The 15,795-nt window shown below is 36.4% G+C and overlaps 1 protein-coding gene across 1 annotated transcript in view; it reads right to left on the bottom strand.

Moving 5' to 3' along the window:
• Positions 1 to 15,795, bottom strand: part of pik3c3 (phosphatidylinositol 3-kinase, catalytic subunit type 3) — a 90,283-nt gene that overhangs the window by 32,357 nt on the left and 42,131 nt on the right. The window contains exons 9-16 of the mRNA XM_052036947.1: positions 13,809 to 13,901; positions 12,742 to 12,927; positions 10,168 to 10,325; positions 7,962 to 8,052; positions 7,470 to 7,537; positions 5,027 to 5,132; positions 4,007 to 4,123; positions 1,313 to 1,444 (exon numbers count right to left, since the gene is read on the bottom strand). Of these exons, the coding sequence (XP_051892907.1) occupies positions 1,313 to 1,444; positions 4,007 to 4,123; positions 5,027 to 5,132; positions 7,470 to 7,537; positions 7,962 to 8,052; positions 10,168 to 10,325; positions 12,742 to 12,927; positions 13,809 to 13,901 (951 nt within the window). The remainder of the gene's footprint in view (positions 1 to 1,312; positions 1,445 to 4,006; positions 4,124 to 5,026; positions 5,133 to 7,469; positions 7,538 to 7,961; positions 8,053 to 10,167; positions 10,326 to 12,741; positions 12,928 to 13,808; positions 13,902 to 15,795) is intronic.

The following is a 15,795-nucleotide window of genomic DNA, read 5'->3' as shown; positions in this document are numbered from 1 at the left end:
CAGGTATGCAGTGAAACACCTTGCAATGTTTTACTACATTAAAAGGTACCATATAAAAACAAGCTTTTGTTTAAAAAGGGCATGTACATATATTTACATATTTGTGCACATTTGTGATAAAAACCTTATTTTTCACAGCTTTCCCCTCCTACCCACAATCAGCAGACACATAGTTCTTAGGTAACACCATTACTGAAGTATTAATCTGTTTCATTAATTGAAATAACAGGAGTATAGTTTAATCTCTAGTTGTACACTCCAAAAAGAAATTTGAAATGAATAAAATTGTGTTGATGAATCAACTGCCTAAAATACAACATTTGAATATTTAGCTTTATTAAAGAATAAGGCTTTTTTTTAAAAAAGGCAAGAGTTTCAATTTGCCTTTTTCAATTTGCAGTGGAAATTCATTTCACAGGAATTCATGCAGCAAGCAAGGGTTGTAAGGTTAAAAAAAATAACATTGTACATAAAATTAAATTCAACATTTAGAAGCAGCAAGCCATTTCATGATCTCAACTTAACCAAAGTAAATTTGGCAAAGATACCAATTTCATTTTCTGTACCATTAATTATGGTGCCTTTTTATTCCTCATGCAAATATTCCTACTGTCTGGGCTCAAAAAGGTATTCCGTCGAGCCTAACCAAATTACCCACTGGTTTTGGCACTAACAGTCATCTTCCAATAAAAGATCCATCTTTGAATAAAAGATCCATCTTTGGCTCTGTCCTCTTACAAATTTACATGTTGCTCTTTGGTCACATCTAGGAATATGAACACAATACTTGCTGGAAACTATTCTTGGAACAAGGAGGATTATGGTTTTGGAAATTTGAAAATTTGAAAATAATAAGTTTCCCTGATTCTCCCTGCTTGTTCTTACTTTCGTCCCAAAGGCCTTGCTCACAGTGTGCCTGATTGGGAGATAACATAAGGTACGTTGGGAGAAGGATGTTTGCCAAGGTTGAAAATATTTAAGAAAATTAAAATAAAACTGTAGAAGCTGCTGATTTTTTCCAGTACTTTTTGTTTTTATTTGGGAAGGGAAGACATTGTTTTTACACAGTTAGTTGGATGTGCCTGAAGAAAATACTCCTACTCCTTCAGGCCCATAAAATAGTGCTGTGCAAGGTTTTACCTCAATGACTCAGTTCTTTTCCCACCTTTTGTCTGCTAGGATTATGAAGGCAAGGGAAACCAGAATGCCCAGAGATAAAAATAGAAATTTAATTTCATACAAAATAGTATATATTTTTTTAGAAAATATTTCATTATTATTGCACACATAATAAAGCTATACCCATATTTACCTTAAACAGAGTTGCTTTTTCTGGGATGATACCCCTGATTTTAACTTGTGGCTCTAAAGGTAAAGGTATTGGCTCAATCTCTGATAAATTCACTTTTTCATTGTCTGCTAACAATGTTTGCAGCCTTTCGATCTAGAAGGGAAGAAAAGTATATTATTTAATATGGGCAATAAGGGTATATCATTATCAGGGAGTTATCAGCAAGTAGCACAAAATGTTTGGAGAAGACAAGCAGAAGAATGGATTATCTCGTCATTTCCCTCACTGATGTCGCTGGAGCCTTGCAGTACCCATAACAACTTCCACACTTCTCAAAGTTACACCATAGAAGTAGTTAATTGACCGAAACACATCTTGACTACCAAGGTCATTGAAGATGTTGTACAAATTTTATTCTCTAAGAAACGGACATTTATTTGTTTAATACAGACAAAGTGAGGATACAGTCATACCCATCTATCCTGTCGCAGCCACAGAATTGCTGTCCTCCAATGACCTATCCTTGTTCCTATTTCTCTTACAAGTTAACCCAACAAAATTATCTATTTTTTTTAAACATAGTAAAATGACTTAAGTTGCCTCAAAGGAGCAAACTTACAACAGTTGATGTCAGCTTTCATGTCCACATCGACTCCAGTTTCACCAACAGTTCTCTCGTGACTCCCACAAAATATGCTCAAGTGTATTCTAGCTTTAAGTAAAATTTCCTCTAACTACCGGGAAGATGAAAGCTTATTATATTCAATCCCTACCACAAATTCCATCCCTCTCCCTGGCAACAGTCTCAAACTGAACCAGAATTTGATAAAGAGCCAATTCATACTCCATATATTCACGCCATGATTCTTCATTCATTTCCAGGTTTGTAATGTTGTCCAAACATCACCTCACCTCAATCTATCTGCAGTGAAATCCTCATCTACGCCTGCATTACTTTTAAACTCGACCTTTCCACTGAATTTGCAGCCAACTTCTTCTGTTTCAGCCTTCATAAACATAAGCTTATCCCCACTATCCTAGGCCTACCATGCACAATCCATTTAGCCACCACCCCCAAACTTGTCAAGCTGAAACCGTCAGGTTGGACAATACCTTCATTTTAAAATTCTCTTCCTTGTTTCCGAATCCTTTCATATCTTTGCCCCATCCACCTTTGCAATCTCCTCCATCCCTTCACGCCCCCTAATTATCACTAGTTCTGGCCTCTTGCCCATTCTGACCTCTTGATCAGCTTCAAATCATTCCATCCCCAAGTTCTGGAATTCATTCCTTAAACCTCTGTGTCTTTCTTTGTTCTTTAAAATAACCAATACAACCAACATCTTTTGATTCAACTTTTGGCCATTTACTTTATTGCAAAGTGATGCATTTTGGGAAGTTAAACCAGGGCAGGACATACACAGTTAATGGCATAACCCTGGGGATTCCTGTAAAATAGAGAGACCAAGGGGTACAAGTACATAGTTCTCTGAAAGTGGCAACACAGGTAGACAAAGTGGTAAAGAAGGTATATGCTTATCTTCATCAGAAGGGGAATTGAGTACAAGAGTTGGAGTGTCATGATACAGTTGTACAAAACAGTGGCAAGACTGCACCCGAAATATTGTGTGCAGTACTGGTTGCCATATTATAGGAAAGATGTAATTAAGCTAGAGAAGATGCAGAAATGTTTCACAATAATGTTGCTGGGACTGGAGGGCTTGAGTTATAAGGAGAGGCTGGATAGGCTGGGACTGTTTTCCTGGAATGAAAGAGGCTGAGGGGTGACCTTCTAGAGGTTTATAAAATCATGAGGTACATAGATAAGGTGGATGGTCACAGTCTTCCTCGCAGGGTAGGGGAGTCTAAAACTAAAGGGCATAGGTTTAAGGCGAGGGGGGAAAGATTTGAAGGGGACCCGAGGGGCAAATTTTTCCCACACAGAGGGTGGCGAGTATATGGAATGAGCTGCCAGAGGAAGTAGCAGAGGCGGTTACAATTACAAAGTTTAAAAGACATTTGTATGGTACATGGATAAGAAAGATTTAGAGAGAGATGAGCCAAATGCAGGCAAATGGGACTGGCACAGGAAAGCACCTTAGTCGGCATAGATGAGTTGGGCTGAAGGACCCATTTCTGTGTTGTATAACTCTATGATTCTATTACCTGCTTGTAAAGTTTGTTTGAAATCACTGCTGTGAAATACTTTATGACCCTCTGCTGCATTAAAAGTTGGTAAACAATCGAACTTGTGAACTCTTGCCGCGTGATATTGTATAACTTAATTTTGAATGCCAAATTTAAAAATTCATTGACTATTCTAACTGCTGAATTCCAAGAACTGTAAGTGTTCATGATAAAGTCATTTTGCTAAATAATACAAACATTTCCATTCAATCAGTCCTGGGTTAAGAACTGTGTTAATTATAGACTACATTTGGACAAAATAAAACATATCCATAGCCTTTATTAAAAATAAATTTTTGTCATGAAATCTTTTTGCACAAAACCAGTCTTTTTAAGTAATTACACTGACAAATTTGTGACGAACTCTATTACACATCTTTGCATATATATTTCCCAATATTAAATCTGTGTATACAAAAACTTATTTGCCCTATTGACTATTTAGCTGTAATGAATATTTTACAAGATGAAGATTATCATTCTATTCACATTTACTTTGATGAAGTGACTAGCCATTTGTGAAAATACCTTTTTCTTCCGATTCCCACTTTCTCGTTGAACAGCTTTCATAAGGTGCACCAATCGATCCACAAATGTTTGTTGAGCAGCTAAAAGGGAGCGCATGACTCTCACATTCTTATCACCCTAAAAAGATGCAGGTATTAAATAAATACTTTTTGAACAAGCCCCTTATGACCCTTCACACAAAAAAAGCTTAGTTCTGTTTAATAATTGACCTACAAACAACTTAATAGTCAAATATTTTTATAGTATAGTAGGGAAATCCAGAAAGCTAATATTTATAATTCCTTGTCCAACTATATTCAATATTTGAATATGTTAGCTACATATCCTTCTAAAACTCTCTCTCATTGCATTGTTTCAACAAAGTAAAATGACGGTAATGTAAGTTTCTACATTGGAATAAGGAGAAGATTCGTCTACCGATGAGTTACGATTTGGGAAACCACTGCCAATCAGCATATTTGGAGTTAATTACAAAAGGACTAACTGAAACAGCATTTTCAGATTTTCCCTATCTGCAACCCATCACAAAAATAGTGGCAATAAAATGTCTGTAAACATAGTTCCAATCAGAAAGGATATGCTCTAAAAATAGATGGGTTTCCCTACTCCACACTGACCTTTTGTTATTTCTAACCCCTTTAACATTTTCTCACCTGTTGCACTATTAACCCTTTTGTCATTATCTCTCCTGTCATTCCCCTTACCACTTCTCTTGTTCACCCCTTTGCCACGAACCACCCTGCAAGTTTCATTGCATCTTAAACATTTTCCCCAACTTTTCTACAGCTCTGATGAAAGGTCGTTAGCATAAAATCTTAACTCCATTTCTCCAGAGACACTACTCGATTGAGAGCTATTTCCAGCATTTTCCGTTTTTCTTTCATTTTTCTAGTTCTGCTATATTTTGTTTTTGAATTTTATTTAAATATGGCCTTACCTCCCGAAATGCAAGACCACACTTCTGATAAAGTTAATTATTCGAACACAAATCTTGATTTAAAAAAATTCAAGACATCATACCTTTAGCAAGGCTTGACTGAATCTCCTCATTACATTTAAGTACATTTCATGAGTTTTAGGGTCACGCAGTTGAGTATCCTGATCTTCACATTCTACAATAACGTACCTTAGGAAACAAGGAACAATTAATTTTGTTTGAGAAAATTTATATGAATAATAAGCCCAAAACATAACCACCTCTACCGCAAGTATAGTATTACTTAAATAAGGAGACTAAAATTTTACCCAATACTCCAGGTGTGGTCTTGCCAACGCCCTCTATAGTTGCAGCAAGACTTCCTACTCTCTCCCCTTTGAATAAAGGCCCGTGCTCAAGACACACTAACTTCCCATGTTTCATGCTCAAGTCTATCCTGATCACTCTGAGCTGCAACATTTGTAAGTTTAAGCAATATTTTGTTTTTCCACTCTCCCACCAAAGTGGATAATTTCATATTTATCTGTTTGCCAAACTTTGGCATGCTAGTTTTCTCACTTTTTCCCCCCATTTGATCAAGGGGCTTTGACTCAAAACAATTGACTCCATCTCTCTCCCACACATGCTGCCTGACCTGATGCTTTTGTTTGGGGTTTCCAGCATCTGCAGCTTTTGTTCAAATTCAGAGGCTAACAGTTGTTTCTATTTTTTGACCTCCCCAAGACACCAGTGTCTAAGGGAGCTCCAAAAATAGGCAAAATTACCTACTTGTGAATCACTGGAGAAACAGACTATCTTGGAATCCAGTAATCTAATTGGCAAACACACATGCAGTTTATTGCCTCAGCTATTGTTTTTCCTATTATGGTAATCTTCTAAATATTTCTGGGACACTATAAAATCCACCTCAGCACTCGATGTTACATGCAGCATGCATGTTCATTTCTTAATTTCTTCCATCTTCATTTTGAGCATATATTTCAGTTGCATCAAAACTATAACCTCGTACTTCTCTGAACAAACTCCAATTGCTATTTTTGTCCAATTGATCTGGAACATTCTTCCACATTATAAAGTACACTGGTAATTTTAATATCATCTACAAGATACATGGCCCCTCTATTTAGTCCAAATGTTTGAGATGTACCACACAAAAAAAAGGGATCCACTACTAGGCTCTGCACAGAGTCAAACTAGTCACTAAAACTATTGATTATCACCTTTGTTTTCTTTCACTGAGCCAATTTTTAATCCAGTGCCATGTTGTCTTGGATCAATTTGCCATGTGGAATATTGTCAAATGTCTTGCTAAAATCAACAGACTACAGCAAGTATGCTAGCTCAGCAACTCTTCTTAATACATCCTCAGAAACATTCAATATTAGTCAGGCACTATCCTCTCTTAACAAATCCATGTTGAATTTCCTTGATTAACCAGCACCACTCTAAATGCTGATGCATGTTATCCTTCCACTTTTGCCAATAATTTGTCTCTCACTGATGTTCAGCTAGCTGGCTTTTAGTTGCTCTCCCTTTTCGTAAAACTGTATACTAGTAGTCCTCCAGCTCTAAGCCTGTGGGCAATGAAGACAGGAAAGTGATAGTCAGAGCCTATGGTATTTACTCCCTTGCCTTTTTCTTAAAAAAGTGCCTAGGATACATTTCATCCAGGTCTGTGATTTATTCACTTCCAAGAACACAAGAAAATAGGAGTAGGCCACCTGACCTCTCAAGCCTGCCCTACCTTTCAACATGATCATGGCTGATCTACGCTGGCCTCAGCTTCTCTTCTGTGCCAGTTCCCAAAACCCTCAATTCCCTGATTTTTCAAAAATGTATCTACCTTCACCTTAGATACTTCCAATAATCTCGCCTCCACAATCCTCTTGAGCAGATTATTCCAGAGATTCACCAATGTTTTAAATGACTGACCCCTTCTCTTGTAGCTATGTCCCCTCATATGAAACTCTGCCACTAGTGAAAACATCTCAACATCTATCATGCCTGCTCAGGATCTTATTTGTCTCAATAAAGTCAAAGATGCTAGATTTCTGCATTCACTTCTAGTAGTTTACATTCTTCTTCCTTAATGTGCTTGATTTGGTCAGCTGCTCAGCCCTGTGCACTCATCACACCCTTACTCACCTTGCAAGGGTGCAAGTATCCAATTGTCAAGATTACATTCCTAAAACAATCAGCTCAATTCAACTCATTTTCTCAGGGCAAGTGCAAAAACAACTCAGATCTTTGTTACCAATTTGGATAACAAAGTCCTCAAAATCCTTTTCATCCTTCCCCTTCTTGGGGCTTTAGATGAAAGCTTGCTTCCAAACCGAAATGAACAAAAATACAAAGGAAAAGCAAACCAAAGACAGGGAACGTCATACCAAAGATAGGGAAAATGTAATGTTCTGAAAGATGCTCCTATTTAAGGCACACTCCATAAGTTAATCTTATTTATGTGGAAATAAGTTAGTTATCCCCAAAATAAAATCATAGGAGAGTCAAAAAAAGTTGTTCACTTACCAGTATAGATAGTTAGCCAGAGTAGAATTCCTACAAGCTCGTGATATTAGAAATGCACAGAGGTCTTGCTAAAGGAAAGAAGAATTATCACATCACAATTTAACTATTAAATTCAATGAATTATCTGATTAATCACTGGTAATTTGACCACTATAACACAAGTTTGCTTGTTTCAATTAGCATCTAAGTATTTAAGTCCCTTTTCCCAATGTCACCCTGTTTTGATTGATTTTTCCATGTTCTATCATCATTTTTTTTCCTCCAAAATACACCTTTTATTTTTGAGTTAACTGACAGTCAATTTCTTCAGTCATTTTTCTGCTAACTTAACTGGCATTTTTAAAAGATGGTGTGAAATAATTCCTTCAAGTTTCCAATTTATTTCAGTTACTTTAACGTGATTCAGAGAAGATTGTTAAAACTTCAGTAAAGAGAAGATAAATTAAAATAGCTACAATCTTTGAAATTAAGAATTTGCATCAACTGTTTTACCTCTAGGTTTTCTCCATCTGTTCCATCTTTTGCCTTAGAAGCTGGAGGAGGAGATGATACTGGTGGATATTGACTGGTGATTATTTGAGAGCTACAAGAGAAAGTTCAGTCCATAAATCAGCTTCATTAAATTAATTCAACACCACAGTATTAAACATGATATTTAAGAATAAGTGCTGAGAAATGGCCAATGTAAAATTCATCCTTTTAGCTTAAAGAAATCATGTTAATCAAGGTATTCAGAATTATTAAATAATATTCTTGTTTCTTATTATTGACATTCCAGCCAAATGTGGATATTGTTTTATTCCATTTAGCTGAAACAACATCTTGTACTCTGATGGTAGATAACACCTAAGCACACATTCCAATATATCCCATCTCAAAATGGCATAGAATAAAAGAGCAGGGAGAAATGTATACTTACTCATGGTGTCAAAATCAAAAGGGCATAGGTTTAAAGTGAGAGGTAGGAGGTTTAAAGTGAGAGGTAGGAATTTTAAAGGGGATTTGAGGATTAAGTTACTGCCAAAGGACGTGGTGGAATCAGATACTATTACTATGTTTAGGGGGCATTTAAGCAGTGATTTAAATTGAAGGATACAGTCTGAATACAGTAACCTAGGATTAGAGTAGATGGGCATAAAGGTCAGCATGGATGTGGTGTGCTAAAGGGCTCATTTCTGTGCTGTCCAGCTCAACGACTAGTTAGACTAGAGCTTGAACGTGTTTCTAGTCACCATATTATAGGATGTATGTGATTGCAATAGAGAAGGTGCAGAAGAGATCCAGAAGGTTGTTACCAGAATTGGAAATTTTTTAGCTACGAGCCAAGATACGAGCTACGAGCTATGGTTGTCTCTTTTGGAACAGAGGAAATTGAGGGAAGATGTAATTGAGATACGTAAAATGATGAGTCTAGATAAAGTAAATACGAAATACCTATTTTCCTTCAGCAAATGAATGAAAAACTAGGGGGCATGGATTTCAATTAACTGGTTGGAGAGTTAGAGAGGAGATGAGGAAGACAAAAAAACACCCAGCAGGTGGTATGGGTGTGCGAGTCACTGCCTGTAAGGGTGGCAGATGCAGAAACCACATCACATTGAAAAAATAATTGGATCTGTACTTGAAGAGCTATAACCAGTAGTAATATATACCAAATGTTAAAAGATGGATACAGGTTGGGTAGTGCTTCCTCACCACCCCATTCACAACAGAGTGACCTTTTTCCAGGCCATCAATTTTTTTTAATGGTTCTATTATCTCATTCCTACAACATGGAAGTTTTCAGCAAACCTTCCTGGAGTGATTTAAATTAAAAACGATAAATTGAATAAATTTGTGCAATTCCATGAACAAGCTCTTCTGATTAGGATAAAAAGAAAATGAACTGCTAAAAGTAAGTTCTCAACATTTAAAATCATTGTAAAGAAGCAGATTTTAATAGCAAAAGGCCAACTTTAAGATAGTCCCTTCTTACATTCCAGACACACAATTTTTTGTATTTCACAAGTGGTTGCCAGAAGTAGAACTTCCACAACTTTAACCCTGTTATGGCTATTTGCTCATTAACTTATTCTGTGTTTTTCGTGATGGAAACTTGCAAGTTAAGCACGTAGACAATGGAACAGCAATAGGTCACATCTCATTAAAAATGGTTCTACTGTAATTATAAATGGACACCACCTTACCACTCTATCCTTATATTCCTCAGTTTTCTTGGTGCCCATAAATTTATGTATCTCAGCCTTGGCTATACTCAACATCCTGAAGCAGAGAATTCCAAATAGTCACAATCCTTGGGAAAAAGTAGCTTAGTAATAAATAAGCTATGTTCTTCATTCCTTTGAAAACTGGAAAAAGAGCACCTCATAATGCCTCTCCCCACCCCCACGCTAAAAATGTCTGGGCACATATATTTAAAAGGTTAAAACCTCAGAAGACATATTGTAGTTTCTTTTATTGCTACATTGTGGTGGATCTGAAATTCATTTGTATGATTCTTTGCCTAGGGAACTTTCCTGCAGGAGAATCCAAACAGATGTTCTGAAACATTAAAGTTGTTTCTCTTTTTAGCGATGCTGCATGACCTGCAGAGTGTTCCAGAATTTTCTATTTATGTAATGAATAGATCATGGCCTTAGCCTGAAATTAAAGCAAAATCTTCAAATATAAACAAAAATACAAGAGAAAGTGCTCTTACCTCTCCATTTCTGCAGTCCCTGCTAATGAACTTGACATACTTTCAGACATGGCAGTTTGACTGCTATCTCTTCGGTTTGGTTCTAATCCAACTTTTATATCGTTGAAGTTTTCATACTTGAGAGCCTGGACAAGCTGAAGCAGGTACATGAGCAAATCCTATGGAAAATGGAGATTTCAGGAATTCAGTTTAAGGGAAAAAAAATACGTATGAAATTGAAGAAAATCTTTATGCAACTGGAGTAAGAGTAGTTCTACTGAACTATGCTATGTTTCTAAATTCATGCTGTTTGCCAGCAGATTAATTACAGTATTAGTAACACAAGCATAAAATTCAATTTGAATTTGAATTGGCAATTCCTGGCTAACAGTCTTTTAACAAGTCAAATGTCTTACAGCAAGTGCAACAAAAGTTCAATAACTGATACCTATTTGGGGTAAATTTGAATTATCATGGGAGAAGAATTTAAATAAACTATGCATTAATTCCTCAGCATTTAAAACAATGATGTGATCCAATCGAAGCACACATGATTCTTCAACTTAGTGGGATATATGTGGGAAGGAGATAGCTCCCCAGCAGAGAATCTAAATCTAGGGTCACAGTCTCAGAGTTGGGGAATGGTTACTTAGAACTGATATTAGGGGGACATTTCTTCACTCAAATGCCTTGCATTCTCCACCTTAGAAGGCAGTAGATATTCAGATGTTTTGTCTAGATTCAAGACAAGTGTGATTTTTTGAAATAAAAGTGAATCAAGGGATATTGGAATGGGAATAGCATGGGAAAACAGATCTGCAGCAGGTGATCAGCCACGAATTTTTGAATGACAGAGCAGGCTCAAAGGGTCAACTGGTTCATTGCTGCTTTTATTTCTTGATTTAAAAAAATCCTGGATATTTACAACAGTACTACATTTCTGGTTTTGATTCTTCACTGATATTTTGGAAATGTTCCAGCATATTTTGATATTTCTTGGTGACTAGTACGCTTGAGTAAGCCGAATCACTTTGAACCTTACAATTTACAAACAACTTTACCTTGAGTACCAATGAAAGCTCAGTTTAGGCTAATGATTCACATGCAGCAATGGTCAAGAAATACTTCTTACATTAGATCTATTTTCCTTCAACATCATTGGCTCCCTCCACTTTAGCAATGTTATATTATGTAACAGATCTGGTGTACAGCAACTTAAACTACCTTCACTGTACATATTTATTTTTGGTTTCACCTAATCTGTTGACATTTTTTCCTTCCACACCTTTTTTCTTGCTCACAGAAGTCATTAAATGGAAACCAGGAAATCTGACAGCGAAAACCAGATATCCAGAGAACAACTCCAATACCTCAGGGTTATTTTGAAGTACATTGCACAGCAAAAAGAAAGCTGAATTTTTTTTTAATCAAGATCCCTTTCTTTCCCCCTCATATGATGGTGCTTTAATCCATCAGGCCCTCAGGCGTATTCCCATTGGGCTTTGACTTAAGAAACCAAATTTGAAATTTCAACTTAAGGACAGCCATACTTATTTTCTACAGCAAATACAAATCAGGACCATGATGATTTAGAAGTGGACATTTTGTTCATTAGGGCAGAACACAATTAATTTGGCTACCAATATAGATTTCCAATATCCTAGGCAAATAGACCAATCATTTATTGAACTAAATATGAATCACATCCATCCATATTTCACATGGATGGATGTGATTCATATTTAGTTCAATATGATTTCACATGGTATTCCACCATGTGATTACCTTGAATACACTGATAGAAATTTGAATACGCTGATAGAAACTTATAAAACTATGAGAGACATGGATAGGGTAGACAGTCAGAAATTTTTTTTCCCAGGGTAGAAATGTCAAATACTAGGAGGTCATGCAGTTAAGGTGAGAGGTGCAAGGCAAGTTTTTTTTGTACACTGAGTGATGTGCCTGGAACAGGCTGCTAGGGGTAGAGGTGGAAGGTGAATAATGATGTTTAGGAGGCTTTTAGATAGACAGATGAATATGCAGGGAATGGATGAATATGGATCATGTGCAGGCAGAAGAGATTTAGTTTAATTTGGCATCATCTTCAGCACATACACCATGGGTTGTAGGGCCTGTTCCGGTGCTGTTCTATGTTCCTTACAATTAAATTGGCCCTGCAACAGAAAATTGAAGACATCTTGTCGGCCAAAGAAAGGAACACAGAAAAATCACCTTTTCTAGGAACTTCACCTGCACGTTCCAACTTGGTCCCATGTGGCTGCCAATATTTCTACTGCTGAGTTGCTAAGAGACAACACAGCCTAATAATAATGAGTGCTTCAGCTTCCCTTGCTTAATTTTTAAGGTTTTGTAAATTATTTAATAAGATCCATTTGCAAAATGAACTTTAGATGACTGAAATATAAAAAAGAGATTTAAGAGAATTTCTAATGTAGGTTTCATGAATATAAACATACATTTTTATCATGAGCTTCACCTCAGTACTAACAAGTGCACCAAGTTCTGCGAATTTAGATTTACAATTTATCTTGCATTCAAACGCTCTGCATAATTAAGCAACAACATTCTTACCTCATCATCAGCTTGTTGCAACCTAGCAACTGCATACCGCCTTACGGTTGGATTTGTGAATTGTGAGGAAAGCAACTCAAGACCATCCTCCACATCCATTGGTTTCCACTTTCCTAGCAGTTCCAGAGCTTGCTTAGCTTCTTGAGCCAAGTCCCAGTTTACACATTTTAAAAATTTAGTCAAGGCCTGGAGAACAGAAATACTTTTAATGATGCAAGTCAGTTTTGATAATCTGTTTTTGATCGCAAGGACAGTAACTCACATCTGTTTTGGAAACTGCTGCAAGTTGCTCAACCAATAGTAAGTGTGTTCAATACCTCAAGTCATTGCAATACCATTACATAAACATTTAAATGGGGTTGGGCACTCATTACCATGGAAATTCACAGGGCTATTGTGGGAAAAAATTCAAGGTAAGGTAATGTGATGAGCAAACTTTATTATACTGAGTGTGCACTAGCAGAAAGCTGTTATAGAAACACTTTGCTATATACATTGCACGTTTTAAGTGTGCTATTTTCAGTCAATTTCTCCAAAGCATAAATTGATCAAACCCAAAAGCAGGTTGAGTCAAATGCTGAAGAGCAAGAGGCTTCCAACTTGGCTGAAAGATCCTGAAATGTAATACAGAAGTGCAAAAATTGCTTCTTGTACACACTTAGTTCCCTACTCATCTGGGGACATACTTGCTTGATGTGAAGTTGGAACCTTGGTCTCTACCTGCTGGGATTAATCAATCTTCTATGAGCTGGCAGTGGCAACTTCTATGGCGAGCCAAATGAGTCATTCCGTGGGAAGCTTACTTAAAGTGGAATCTTCCAAGTACTTTTAACCTTAAAACTCCAAACCAAGTAGGCTCATAAAAAGATGCAATTTGTAACACTTTTTTTGAAGCTATGCTCTACAACTGAAGTCAATTGGCTGTATTCAATTTCAAGTCACTGCACTTACAGCAAAATTTTCCAATTATGCTGCTTTGAATTAGAGATGTCATGAAATTATAGGACATAAAAGCTTCCGGATCTAATGCAACAGCCAAATCCAAATCATTATTAACAAATACTAACCTTCTCTTGATTGGTGAGATAGTACCTAAATTTCCAAACTAGATCTTGTTCTTCAGATGACAGTAATTTAGTAGGAGGATAATTTAAAATAATCTGGAAGAAAAAGATGCAACTTAAAAATACTGTGAAGTAAATATATTATTATGATCCAGCTAACTTGTTACTCAAATTATCTTGATGAATCCCAATAGCATGAAGCAAATCAGAAGATAATATTCTTGTTATGCTTCTTACCATGGAAAAATCATTTTGCTGTAATGACTATCCACATAAGGGACAACCTACTTTGGACATTATAGAGACTGAAATTACTGTTTTAACATTGATATTTTAATGAATTACCTTCCCCTCTTCCAGTTTCCAATATTCCTGTCAAGACAAAACCTGGCTGATGCCAATCAGGGCAAAAACAACCAAAGCAAATGTATATAATGTACAGTGTAGTTTCAAGGTATTCATTCCTACTGTGGGCTAATTAAACTATCAACAATAACGTGGAAAAAAGCTGAATTCTAAAAATATGGTACAATTTACTCTGGTAACCCACAAAACAGCATGCGATTTGGAAAACCCACCTTAAGTAAAAGGAACAAAATAAAAAGCAAGAACTATAGTAGATCCAAGTGCTCCGAAGTAAACACATGTTACAATATCCAAAGAAGCACTATTAGAGTGTGAACTCTTCTATTTCTTGCAGTAAATTAACAATAAATTAGTAACTTTACCAGACTCATCTTGTACACTAGAAATTAGTTTGAGTTTTCTCAAATCTAACACATATTAAATAGTCAAACTAGTTTTTGCAGTGTTGCCCCTAATTAAATCCATACTTTAGAGAAAGTTGGACTGTATCCTCATCAATATGCACAAATCTCCATCTATCAAAAAGATTCATAACAAAAAATTAATGATTTCAATTTTAATACTTTAGGTCAGGGGCAGGTGCAAGCGATCTCATAAAATAAAATAAATTTCAACATCAGCTGCACCATTGGCCACACAATGCACACTAATGCTATGAATTATCATTGATTGATGATATAACCTTAATTAGTCATGGCTATTATTTTCATTTGAGTTATTCTAAGGATTCTCTCTACCCCATTTATAATCTTTATCAACCAGAGGTATTTTCATGCTCATTAAACTTCCACAAATTACAACTATATATTTTGAACTAATGATAGATTAATCTCATTATCTTTCTTCCACTGCTTAAAACTCTAATAACAAGTTCATTTTAGTTCAAGCTACACTTACAACTACTTGTGCAGAGTTTAATGCTGATTCCCCATCGCCACTTGTTCTTTGTTCTCAACCAACTGCTTAGTTTTGATGTCTTAATGTCTGGATTTGTCTGACATAAGGACAGTGCAACTCTACCTATTGAGGAAGGAGTTTACTGTTGTAACTTTACTTGCTTACTTCAAGTTAACACCAGATCCTTTTGCTTACAATACTCGAGAGTAATTAAAGAGGTGTAGCCAGCCTCCATAAAGCAAACTCTTAAATCATGGTAAACTGACATAACTAAAAATAAACCACAGAGTTGGTTTATTATTGTCACTTGTACCAAGGTACAGTGAAAAACTTGTCTTGCATACCGTTCGTACAGATCAATTCATTACAGTGCATTGAGAAAGAACAGGGTAAAAACAATTACAGAATACAGAGTAAAATGTCACAGCTACAGAGAAAGTGCAGTGCAAGTAGATAAATAAGGTGAAAGGTCATAACGAGGTTGATTGTGAGGTCAAGAGTCCTTCTTATCGTACTAGGGAACTGATCAATAATCTTATAACAGCGGGATAGAAGCTGTCCCTAAGCCTGGTGGTACGTGCATTCAGACTTTTCTATCTTCTGCCTGACGGGAGAGGGGAGAAGAGAGAATATCCAGGGTGGGTGGGGTCTTTGATTATGCTGGCTGCTTGACCGAGGCAGCGAGAAGTATAGACAGAGTGGGGGAGGCAGGATTCTGTGATGTGCT

Source organism: Pristis pectinata, chromosome 2 (assembly GCF_009764475.1).
Source record: "Pristis pectinata isolate sPriPec2 chromosome 2, sPriPec2.1.pri, whole genome shotgun sequence".
In the NCBI taxonomy this organism is placed as follows: Eukaryota; Metazoa; Chordata; class Chondrichthyes; order Rhinopristiformes; family Pristidae; genus Pristis; species Pristis pectinata.
Note: the sequence above shows the minus strand (reverse complement) of the source record. Positions and strands in the feature narration are given on the sequence as shown.